The 10,664-nt window shown below is 42.1% G+C and overlaps 1 protein-coding gene across 6 annotated transcripts in view; it reads right to left on the bottom strand.

Moving 5' to 3' along the window:
• Positions 1–10,664, bottom strand: part of phldb2b (pleckstrin homology-like domain, family B, member 2b) — a 38,970-nt gene that overhangs the window by 22,200 nt on the left and 6,106 nt on the right. For 5 of the 6 annotated variants that reach the window (XM_031849898.1, XM_031849901.1, XM_031849900.1 and 2 more), the window contains 5 exons: positions 10,175–10,231; positions 9,835–9,958; positions 8,223–8,321; positions 7,361–7,444; positions 588–707 (listed from right to left, as the gene is read on the bottom strand). In XM_031849898.1, the coding sequence (XP_031705758.1) occupies positions 588–707; positions 7,361–7,444; positions 8,223–8,321; positions 9,835–9,958; positions 10,175–10,231 (484 nt within the window). Of the gene's footprint in view, positions 1–587; positions 708–4,935; positions 6,894–7,360; positions 7,445–8,222; positions 8,322–9,834; positions 9,959–10,174; positions 10,232–10,664 lie in introns of those variants that run through there. The other variant, XM_031849906.1, reaches the window with a different exon arrangement.

Below are 10,664 nucleotides of genomic sequence, written 5' to 3'. Positions count from 1 at the left end.
CACACACACACACACACACACACACTCACACTCCCACACACACTCACACCTTGCTCCAAGCCCGATCAATCACTAAGGAGACAGCGGAGTCCAGCTGTATCGCCATGGAAATGGAGAGGCACCAGATGACAATAACATTCCTATATGAATTGAATTTACATTTTTAGCATGTGTGTGACAGTGAGAGTATATGTTTAGGAAATACTGAGAGGACGGCTGAACTCTACCCTTCAGTCTGTCACATGTGTGTAACAGACATACTCAAGACCAACATGCCAATCTCACACACACACACCTGTCTAGGTCGTGTGTACCTGTAACTGTAACCCTGAGATCCCTGTCAGGACATAGGAGTGAATATAGTTGTGGGGACAGATGTTGTGTGAGGAGAATAAGCTGATGAAAAACTACAAAGGAAGAACAGGTGAGAAGCAGATGGAATAGATGAGCGAGATGAAGGAGGGAGGGAGGTAGAAGAGGAGACAGTGATGTGGCGGAACAAAGAGAGAGGAGAAACAAAGGAAAAAGAGCGGGGATCAAGTGGGTCATGGGTCAGAGAAGGGGTTTGTGTGTGTGTGTGTGTGTACCTGTGTTGTAGGCTAAAGCTGACACAGGGCTCTTTTGTGGAAGCATGCTCTTCATTCTGCTTGCCTCCTCGGGATGGTTGAACCGGAAGAAATAGGACTTACCCAGACACAGGGAATAACCTGGAGAGAGAACACACAGACGCGCGTAAGGTAAAACGTAGGAGACCATGGTGACAAACGCTATAGTACTGTATGTATGAAGAGGCAGTCGTAGGTACAGCTTTTTTTAATTTGTATTCACAGCTAGAAACACACTTGCACACTCTCGGGCACAGCCAGCCATTCCGGACCACAGTGTTTGCTCTGGCCATCAATTAGGCTGAGAGGGCCAGGTATTAAACAAGATGTCAGGGTCACAACCTCTGTAATACACACAGACAGCCACAGCTGTCCAAATACCTCAGAAGGGAAGGGAGAGAGACAGCAGTGCTAACACGCACACACACGCACGCACACACACACAGAAGAAAAGTGAAAAAGTAGAAAGACAGCAGAAAACAAATGAAACGACTTCACTGGTGCAAAGAGGAGTGGACAACAAAGTCGAGAGAAGATCACAAGACTGGCTAATAAACAAAGAGTTCCCCTTTCATTTGTCTGTCTTCTCACACACACACACACACACACACACACACACACACACACACACACACACACACACACACACACAATCTCTTTGCTCTCTCCATTCTTTCAACCCCCACCCCCGCCCCGCCCAGAAGGTTCAGATAAGCATTACAGTAAACCCCCACAATGTTAGCATGTGTGTAAAAGGCTAAAAAAGCACCTCCTTAATAGCTCCATTGCAGTTACATCAGATTCCTTGGACCTGAAGTCAGACACAGGCAAGAGGGGGGGGGGGGGGGGATAGCGAGAGGGCGAATGGAAAAAGACTGAATGAAAAAATGTCAATGTTGGTTCTCTTTCTTTTGCCTTCTCTCGTTCTCATCTCACTTTGTGTCCTGTGTTCTTTCTCACTCTCGGCCTTGTGTCCAGTTTCACAAACACCTCCACTGAAGAGTTGAGCTCATGGCCAAAATTTTGCGGTGACAGGTTAGCTAGGTCGTATCTGTCTAAACGTTGTCTTGGCAGATTTCTTTTGTCTTCAAAGCTGTAATTTCTCCGCACGGGGGGGGGGGACCTGAGTGCTGTGGTGAGGTGGAGCTAACACCACACACACACACACACACACATACACACACACACACACACACACACACACACACACACACACACACACACACACACACACGAAAACAACTGTAAGAAATGTTTAGTCTACACAGCTGGACTGTGAACTTCTCAAATACATACCCATGTAAACACAATCTTGCAGGTTTGGCCGCAAATTGTGAAGCAGTGGCATCATGACACGAGAGATCAAAAGATGTGTTTTTTTTATTATAATGACAGAAAAACAGACACACACACGTGTGATATGTGTGGTAATGATCTAATAATACGTGTGTCTCATTGCCGGACTTGATTAATGTGTGTGCGTGTCTTTGAAATGTTGTGCATGCTCTGTTAATCTGTGTGTGGAGACATGTCTCCTAACAGTGTCTGCCTAATGACTCACAGTAACTCTCAGTATTTAGCAGAGAAGCAAGCAAACACACACACACACACACACACAGCCAGCAGTCAGCTCTTGTAAAAATCTAATTTCCTACCCTCAATAGCCTCACCATGTGCCACCTTTAAAGTGGAGGGTAAAGTGTGTCGCCATGATTTGTTCACAGCCCCCGCTCCCCCCGCCGATCTAATTTCCTCTCAGTGCTTCTTAGCTAACGAACTACTAGCTAATCCTGCCTTCCTTCAGCATGAACAAATACAAGCAGTACGTGTGTGTTTGTGACAGAGATAAACAAAGAAAGGATGAGAAATTCACAAGTTGTCCTTGTATATTTATAAAACCTGATGATTCCACCTTTGCGTCGCTTCTTGCTTTCTCAAACAAACACCGGATTACTGCAAACCTTTTCTTAACCCTTGCTCCTAAAATCCATCTGTGATAAGATTACAAGGGAACACACAGCAGCCGCCACATTCAATAAAAACAAATGCTAATCCTAACTGCTTGCACACAAACTAAATTGAAGTCTGCTGTCCTAAATAGATTGCACATGAACACATGCCAACTCCCTTTAACCTACACACACAGACACACCATCCAACAAAACACGTTTAATCTCATTTACATGTTCACTTTATTACCAGCAAATTGAATTTGCCTCCCACATCAAAGCATGCCCCCCCTCCCACACACACACACACACACACACACATATATATATGGAGAGACCCTCTCCCACGACAAGAAGACTGGAAATTAGTCTGTACATACATTTATAGGATAATTTAAAGTGTGTGCTCTACAAAGGCAGACCTCAGAGTCTTTGAGGGCACAGATGTAGGAGCTGTATCACGGCTGGAGACAATTTCTGTTTCCATGTAGATCTGAGCGACCCCAACTACACTCTCACCGCAGTGTTTGGGAAGAGGAAACTCAAAACGGTTTCTCTATTTGGTTAACATAAGTGGAGGAATTGCCAAATTGAGACCATTAGGTTAGAATGAAAAATAAACCAAATGCATAGATCCCATGTCGAACTGTTTCTTGGATGAAACTCTCTCTACCTTACTTACCTGCTAATTGGTCAGGTTTGACATGCAAAGTAATCACAGATATCAAAAGTAATCACCAGGAATGTCCAAACGCACATCATTTGATAAAACTGGTTGGCTTCAAAATGTTGCTGTAATCCCTCAAATCTTTATGGGACTGAACATAAACTGAGTTTACTCATTCATGAAAAGATGCGTACACACAAGGTCCCAGTGGGAGTGTTAATAGGCCTCAAAACCACAAATGAACCCCCTCTGGGGCACAAGGGTCCAGCAGTAACAGCATAAAGAAAACAGACTGGTCTTTCTCAGGGGAGTCATTGTAGATTAGTTTAGACACACACACACACACACACACACACACACACATACATACATACATATACATATATATAAAATCTAGCTCTTCACCAGAGGCTCAGTAGATATCTTCTCTGCTTCATCTCAAATCTCATCCACAAAGCATCAACCTATCGACGCACAAAAGGGACAACCATGGTATATAAACTATAAACAAACTCTAATCTATCAGAATGAAAAGAAAGAAAAGTTAAACAGAAACACCATGACAACTGATAACAAAGGATTTATACCGTATTCATCTGGTTTAAAGATTGTTCTCTTCTTTTAAGTCCCTAAAAAAAATGTGCTGAAGGCAGGCAGAAGAAAGACTTGTGAACACAATAACATCCATGACAATGAGGCCGGTTTTGTTTTCAGGTGTCCGGTATCCTGACCACGGAGCCAGTCCTCACCGCCGTGGGCTGCTTCTCTTTGTCACGTGCACTCACACCACACCAGTCTGTACACTTGCAGGCTCATTTATGATCCACCAAAAGCTGCAGACAATATGCTACAGCCACCAGGTTGTGATGAAACGCCTCCAAAAGATGGCTGGTAATATGAAAAAAAAAATTATAAATTTCACCACTCAGTGGCTTGGATCACAGGAGGAGCAGCAATAATTAATATACCCTCTACTTAAACAACACCATGTGAAGCTGGCTTATAGCATTTTTTTTAAATGCAAAAAGTATTATTATTATATATTATTACCATTGATTTATGGTGACAGACTCAATTTGTATCTGTGATGGCTTGCACTGCAGCCAATCAGAAGGGAGGAAGGGACATCAATAATATCAGCTGATGAGCCGACAGTATGCGGGACTGATACGAAGCAGCCAACTGTGCTCATAGGACAGGGTTCAAATAAACAAATGTATCGATTGATGGGAATAACATTGCCCAACCTTTCCAGAGAGCCTGACAGGCTGGTTTTAATACAGTGTGTTCATAAAACACATGAGCGCGCGGGCAGATGTTGGTTTGAATGTGAATCAGCCATCCTTTACGTAACTGTGTGTGTGTTAGAGAGAGTAAAAGCCAAAACCCGATTCAAACACACTCACCACGTATGGGCAACAGACAGACAGACTACCTCCAAATAAACTACAACTAGCCTACTACACCTGTAAGGTGTTAAGCGTCATAAATTAGTAACGTTAGCCTACAACACACTAACCTTAGTTCATTCAAGAAAAACGTAGTGGGGTGTATAGCCATAGACTGTATTTAAGGTGGTACAGCCTAAGTATGAAATAAGCCTAATTTAAAAAGGTGCAGTGCACTTAAGTAAATGCATTTACATGCAACATGTTACTTTGTTACTTTTGTTGAAAGTTAACTTTAGCTAGCAACATTTAAATCCGTTACATACCTTTTGAGTCCCATTCAGTGAGCACGTTTCACGACAATAACAGCTGTTTATTGTCGTTGTTTTCTTTCAACGTCTAACAAATGATAATGACCGGACCTTAAATTCACTTTTTTTTTCTATAAAAGTAAAACGCAGTCTAGCTAGAGTCCTGGCGGTGCCTGTGTTGTTGTATCTCTCTCTATCTCTCGCCAGCGAGCCGCCTCCTCACCCGTCTTGACTGCGTGTGTAAGAAAGTTCACTGATTTACCATCCACGAGTCTGAGTACGGGACTGTACCAACTCGCGGTAAAAAGGGGTAACAGGTTCAAGATTTACGAGAGCAGACTATTTAACATACTGTCGAGGAATTTAATAGCAACGTTGAAGGTTGAGATATTTAAAACGCCAAATGAAAGAGAAAAAAACACAATTTTTGAGTAGTTAAAACCATATGTAAACTAACAGTGTAATAAGCCATCACCCTAATCTAGATTTGGTAGGTTCAAGAGCTATTAGACAGTGAGGTATTTGGTGGACGCCCCCTCAGCTTTTCTTTGTCTACCTATTATTTTCTCTCTCTTTTCTATGAAATACCTTGGACCAGTGTAACCCCAAAACAGCTGGACAATAGCTACTGACTTAAAAAACCTGGTGGCTTGCTTAGATTATAATGACAAACCAATTCATGCTGCAATTAATTAATTTGACTTGAGACAAAGCAACAGTGGAGAAGGGGCAGAGAATAGTATGGGGGTAAACCAGACAGACAGACTGGCTACATAAAAAAATGGAAGATTCTGGGAGGGAGTAAAGCAAGCAAGAAAAGGAAAAGCTTTTTAAATTCTCCCCCAAGCCTCAGTTAGCCTTAAGGGCAGTCTCTCTAACTAACTCTCTTCTAAGAAGAAGAAAGCCTGTAGTTATACTGCTTGTTTGTAACTGTTGTTATTGGCGTACGATGAGTTCTATTGTCATCATTGCAAATCTGCTGTTATGCTGTATGGACATATTCAACAACTTCCAGCTGTTCAGGTTAGTTAGAAGTGAAACTGATGTGATTCCAGGTCAAGCTCTGAAGTCCCAAATACAGAACAGATCACTTCCTAAACATAGCTAATCATCTCCAGGCTGCTCCACAGTGTGCATGTGTACGTGTGTGTGTGTGTGTGTGTGTGTGTGTGTGTGTGTGTGTGTGTGTGTGTGTGTGTGTGTGTCTCTGTGTGTGGTTAGACAACTCAACCAAAAGCATTTGAGGCCAGATGATATTCCTGAAAGATGTTCTCGCTCTCCATAATTTTCCAAACCATGCCCTCTTGACTCTTTTTTTTTTAACCCCTTTTTCTCTTTCAGTCCTTCTCTCCACCCCTGAGACTTCACAAAGCCCTAGCCTCGTGTGTAGACACACCAAGATGATGTCAATATTTGAATCAGCCCGGCACAGCGGGAAGATAAATAGGCCTGTCAATATTTAACTTGAAATGGCCAGGCCATAATGAGAAGGGTTCACAGAAAGGATGGATACATGGAGAAGGAGAAGCCAGGTGCAAAAAACAGTCAAACAAGGAGTGCTGTGCAACTCAGTAAATCCATGAAAAGGGAATTTGGGGGAAGAGAGAAGAAGATAGAGTGCACACAGATGAAAGATCAAGATACTAGCTGATGAAAAACAGACACATGGTGGACAGAATTATAAAAAAAATAAATGCATTAGAATTTGGGAGGATCCTCAGTTTGTTTGTGTGTGTGTGTGCGTGTGTGTGTGTGTTCTGCAAGTCTTCTGCAGTCTTCTATAACAGAATTTGATGTGCAGGGTACGCTCTGCCGTTGCTGGAAGCGGTGACTCACTGTAGCAGCTCGCTGTTCCAAACCACAAGGAATTAAACCAAACCAGAGGTTCACGCACATCCACTACATCATTCAAAACACATACGCAAACACGTGGAAATGCTCACACACACACACACACACACACACACACACACACACACACACACACACACACAGGCCCATGCATTTATGTGAAATACACACACACAAACACAAACATACTGTACGCCGTGCTGTTCGTGTGCGTCAGCACAATGTTAACTGTACCCATATGACTCATACACAAACTGAAAGAAATGCAAGTTAACCGAACCACGAACTAACCACTCTCTCTTTTTTTCACACACAGGGGAGTTATTTAACACTGAAAGTATGCACACTCAATGAAGTTAAGTCAACTTTCACTCCAACTATTTCACTGACCAGTAGCTGGCAGTATATCAAACATGTACATGTGTGTGTGCCTGGTTGTGCACAAGCAAATGAAATACCGGAAGTAGAGTGTGTGGGCTTTCTTATATACAGTCTATTGTATAGGCCCTCCCTGAGAGTTGACTGAGCTATACTGTGTGTGTGTGTGTGTGTGTGTGTGTGTGTGTGTGTGTGTGTGTGCATATCTTACCCTGTGTGAGTGGTGTGGGCACAGTGACCTGTGCTCCATCCAGACTGCAGAGGTGACCACAGGGGTCCAGGGTCACCACCCCTCCTGTGTCACAGGTAATGATGAGAAAGTAGGGGATCAGTACACCTTCGGTTTAAAGTAAAGCAGCTAAAGTTTCGACATCATCCTTCACTCAGACGTTCTTCCCTGTTGAAAGATGCCATCTAACTACACTACCACGTTTAATTATAACATACACACAAAGCCATGCTATTTCCATCTTCACTACAGGGCTTTGGTCTGAATGCTTAGCGTAGTAATTATACAGGATGTATCACAGAGGAACACAAAAAACCATCAGTGCAATCAATCACTGTCTCTTCAAAGATAATTGTCTTTTCATTCACACAATACACTGACAAAGTATTGAAAGATATCCATCTTAATAGTTCACTCAGTGCTATATTTATCTTGAAACCTTATTATTATTGAAACAAATTAAAGATTGTGCTGGTGTGATATGCTAATTCTAACAGATTCTGTTGCAGTTTTGTTAAAATAATCATTTTAAAACACATACAGATGACTCTTGATTTTTTTTTTTTACTTACTGTATTTAGCGGATCATCTCTTTTCGGCTTTGACAAAATGTTTTCAAATATTGTAATCTCACTTCATTGTCAGATTTGTTTTTTTTTGTAGATTCAGTATTTTTTATTCAAAAGCCTTCTTAAATAAATGAGTCATTGGCCAACACAACGTGCAGTTGTGAACTGGGTAGAAATCTTAGTACACACTTGCCAGTCCCGAAATGACAACTGTTTAATTCAGAGGCCTGGCTTATAATGTGAATTCATTTTGTGCTGCGTGAACTGACATCAACCTTCATTGAAGATGAGACAGTGCTCCGCCTCGATGCCAGGACCCTGGATAGTGATGTCTTGAGGAATTGGAGCATCTTCTCGGCCAATGCGGGTCACCCCTGAAACATCAAGCAATATGCAAATAGAAATGATAGAAATGCAAAAGTACAATTGTCTTTTTGAACCACATGGGCGGTCTGTGATCCACATTTTAAAGGGGCACTTCAGTATTGTCAATTTCAACTGCTTCTTCTTTTTTCAGTCGACAGATTCTGGAGAAAAATAGACCCTCAGTTCTCCTAAAATGGCCTGTTCACATGGTTGGCATTCCTCACTGAAATGGAAGGGCACACCGAGCCCTTGTGTAGAAGTTACGCAAGAAATATAATGACGTAAAACATAAAATGTCACATTGCTGACTTTACCGTACGTATCATTTGAATACCATCCACTGTGTAATATCGTAAAACACTTTGTTCATACTGTAGTTAATAATTTTTCATACTTGCCGCAGCTTAAATCAATCCATCTATCACAATCTTTGAACTGCACTGCTCTCCTGGCTGAGGAGGCGAAACAAAAAGAGTCTGTCTCCCTGTATTAGGAATACAATGAGAGCTTTGTGATCCGCACAAGACATGTCAACTCTGAAAGTGTATATGTGAGAGCCACGAGTGTTATCTAAGGACAGATACTCACTTAAGTTTAATGCTTTTAATCTAATGTCAGATTGTGTTCGTATTCCATCTGCAGGCTATTGAATTTGAATCAGTTGTACAAGCTTGTTTTTCACTATATCATGTTGTAGATCTCACTATCTTCGCTCCTATCGCTTTGCTGTCATGTGTTTGGCCAACTTGCTGGAATAATAATTAAGCTATGGCACCTGTGGCTTGCTGATTCAATGAATGTATGTTTGTCTGCATGTGTGTGTGTGTGTGTGTGTGTCTGTGTATGAAAGAGAGGGGTGAAAAGTGATTGAGGGAGAATGAGTGCAAGACACCTGTGGATAGCTGATGAAAGAGACACTATAAATACTCATGTGTTTTTGTGTTTGGATTGCAGTCTGCTAGCGCAGTGCTGTCTTCATTTTTGTACGTTTAGATGTGGGTTCAGCCTGCGCACCAACCAATAAGTGGGGTCATTTTCCTCCCCAATGACAATAAAAATAAATAACCAGGGATGTGGATGTAGTAATTTGTTTAACTACATGTCTTCAGTCTAAAGGAGCCCTGTGGGAGGAAGTAGTGTTGACTCCTTGTTTTGACTTTATTGTGACCCAGCATAGGTTTCACTTTCCCCTATCACACACACAGACACACTGCTCCAGTAACATGGAAATGAAGCGATGGATGGGCAGGGAGAAGGCAAAAAGAGGGGAGAGGCAGAGAAACAAAGCAATGAAGGAGGGAAAAGAGGGAGGGGAGGGGACTGCAAAGGTCTAGTTCCATCGATGACAGCTTTACATGACTTTACACTCATTATAAAAAACTCTATGACGCATTGGGAAGAGGAATGGCTATACTGTATGACCCGGTATTCTTAACCCAGTGGGTATGTGTTTCTATGCTATATCTGTGTGTGTGTGTGTGTGTGTGTGTGTGTGTGTGTGTGTGTGTGTGTGTGTGTTACCTTCTTTTAGTGGCAGCAGGGTGATTGCCACACTGAGCCTCCCACTGCCCAGGCTCACCAGATGAGGTGTGGCTGTCTGGACCTTCAGCCCCTTCCCTGTGTCAATCAGGTCCAGAGGCGGAAACTAGAAGCATCAGTCAGATTGGAAAGGTTGTTTTCACTCACAGTGTATTTATCATTATTATAATCTTCACTCTCGGAAGACTAGAAAAACATGGCCCACCATTAAAATTGACCCTTGAAATCATTCTGCAGAATGCTCAATATTTATATTTTCTTTTATTAATTTAACTTATAGATGACTTGAAATGCTTGTGTGTGTTTGCGTATATTCTCTCACCTTTGGTTCCACCGGAGAAATTTGATCGGACTCTGGCTGAAACATCATCTCAGAGTCCTGCAGAATGGATGAGAGAGGAGGTGAAATCAGCTCAGACCGCACACCGAGTTATAAATTATTCATGATAGTATTTTATGTTCTGTTGTCTTTTCATCGTTCTGTTTTTTAAATGTACATTCATTCATCAACATCTCATTATACATTTAAAAAAATGGTGTTTATGTCCATACGTATACACTACACGCCAGGGTCACACAAGTATACAAAAGTTGTAGGCATCTGCACAAATGATTATGCCCAGCTACATTCAAATACATGCACACACACACACACACACACACACACACAAAGAAAAAACAACAGGGCATTGCATGCCCAGCTGATGCCACATGAGAGGAACTCTCCGTGTGGAAGTGTCCCAAGGGGAAAATAGCCCTTGAGATACACACACACACACACACACACACACACACACACACACACACACACA

Source organism: Anarrhichthys ocellatus, unplaced genomic scaffold (assembly GCF_004355925.1).
Source record: "Anarrhichthys ocellatus isolate YVR2014 unplaced genomic scaffold, GSC_Weel_1.0 scaffold10, whole genome shotgun sequence".
NCBI lineage: Eukaryota > Metazoa > Chordata > Actinopteri > Perciformes > Anarhichadidae > Anarrhichthys > Anarrhichthys ocellatus.
This window is presented reverse-complemented; position numbering and strand designations above follow the sequence as displayed.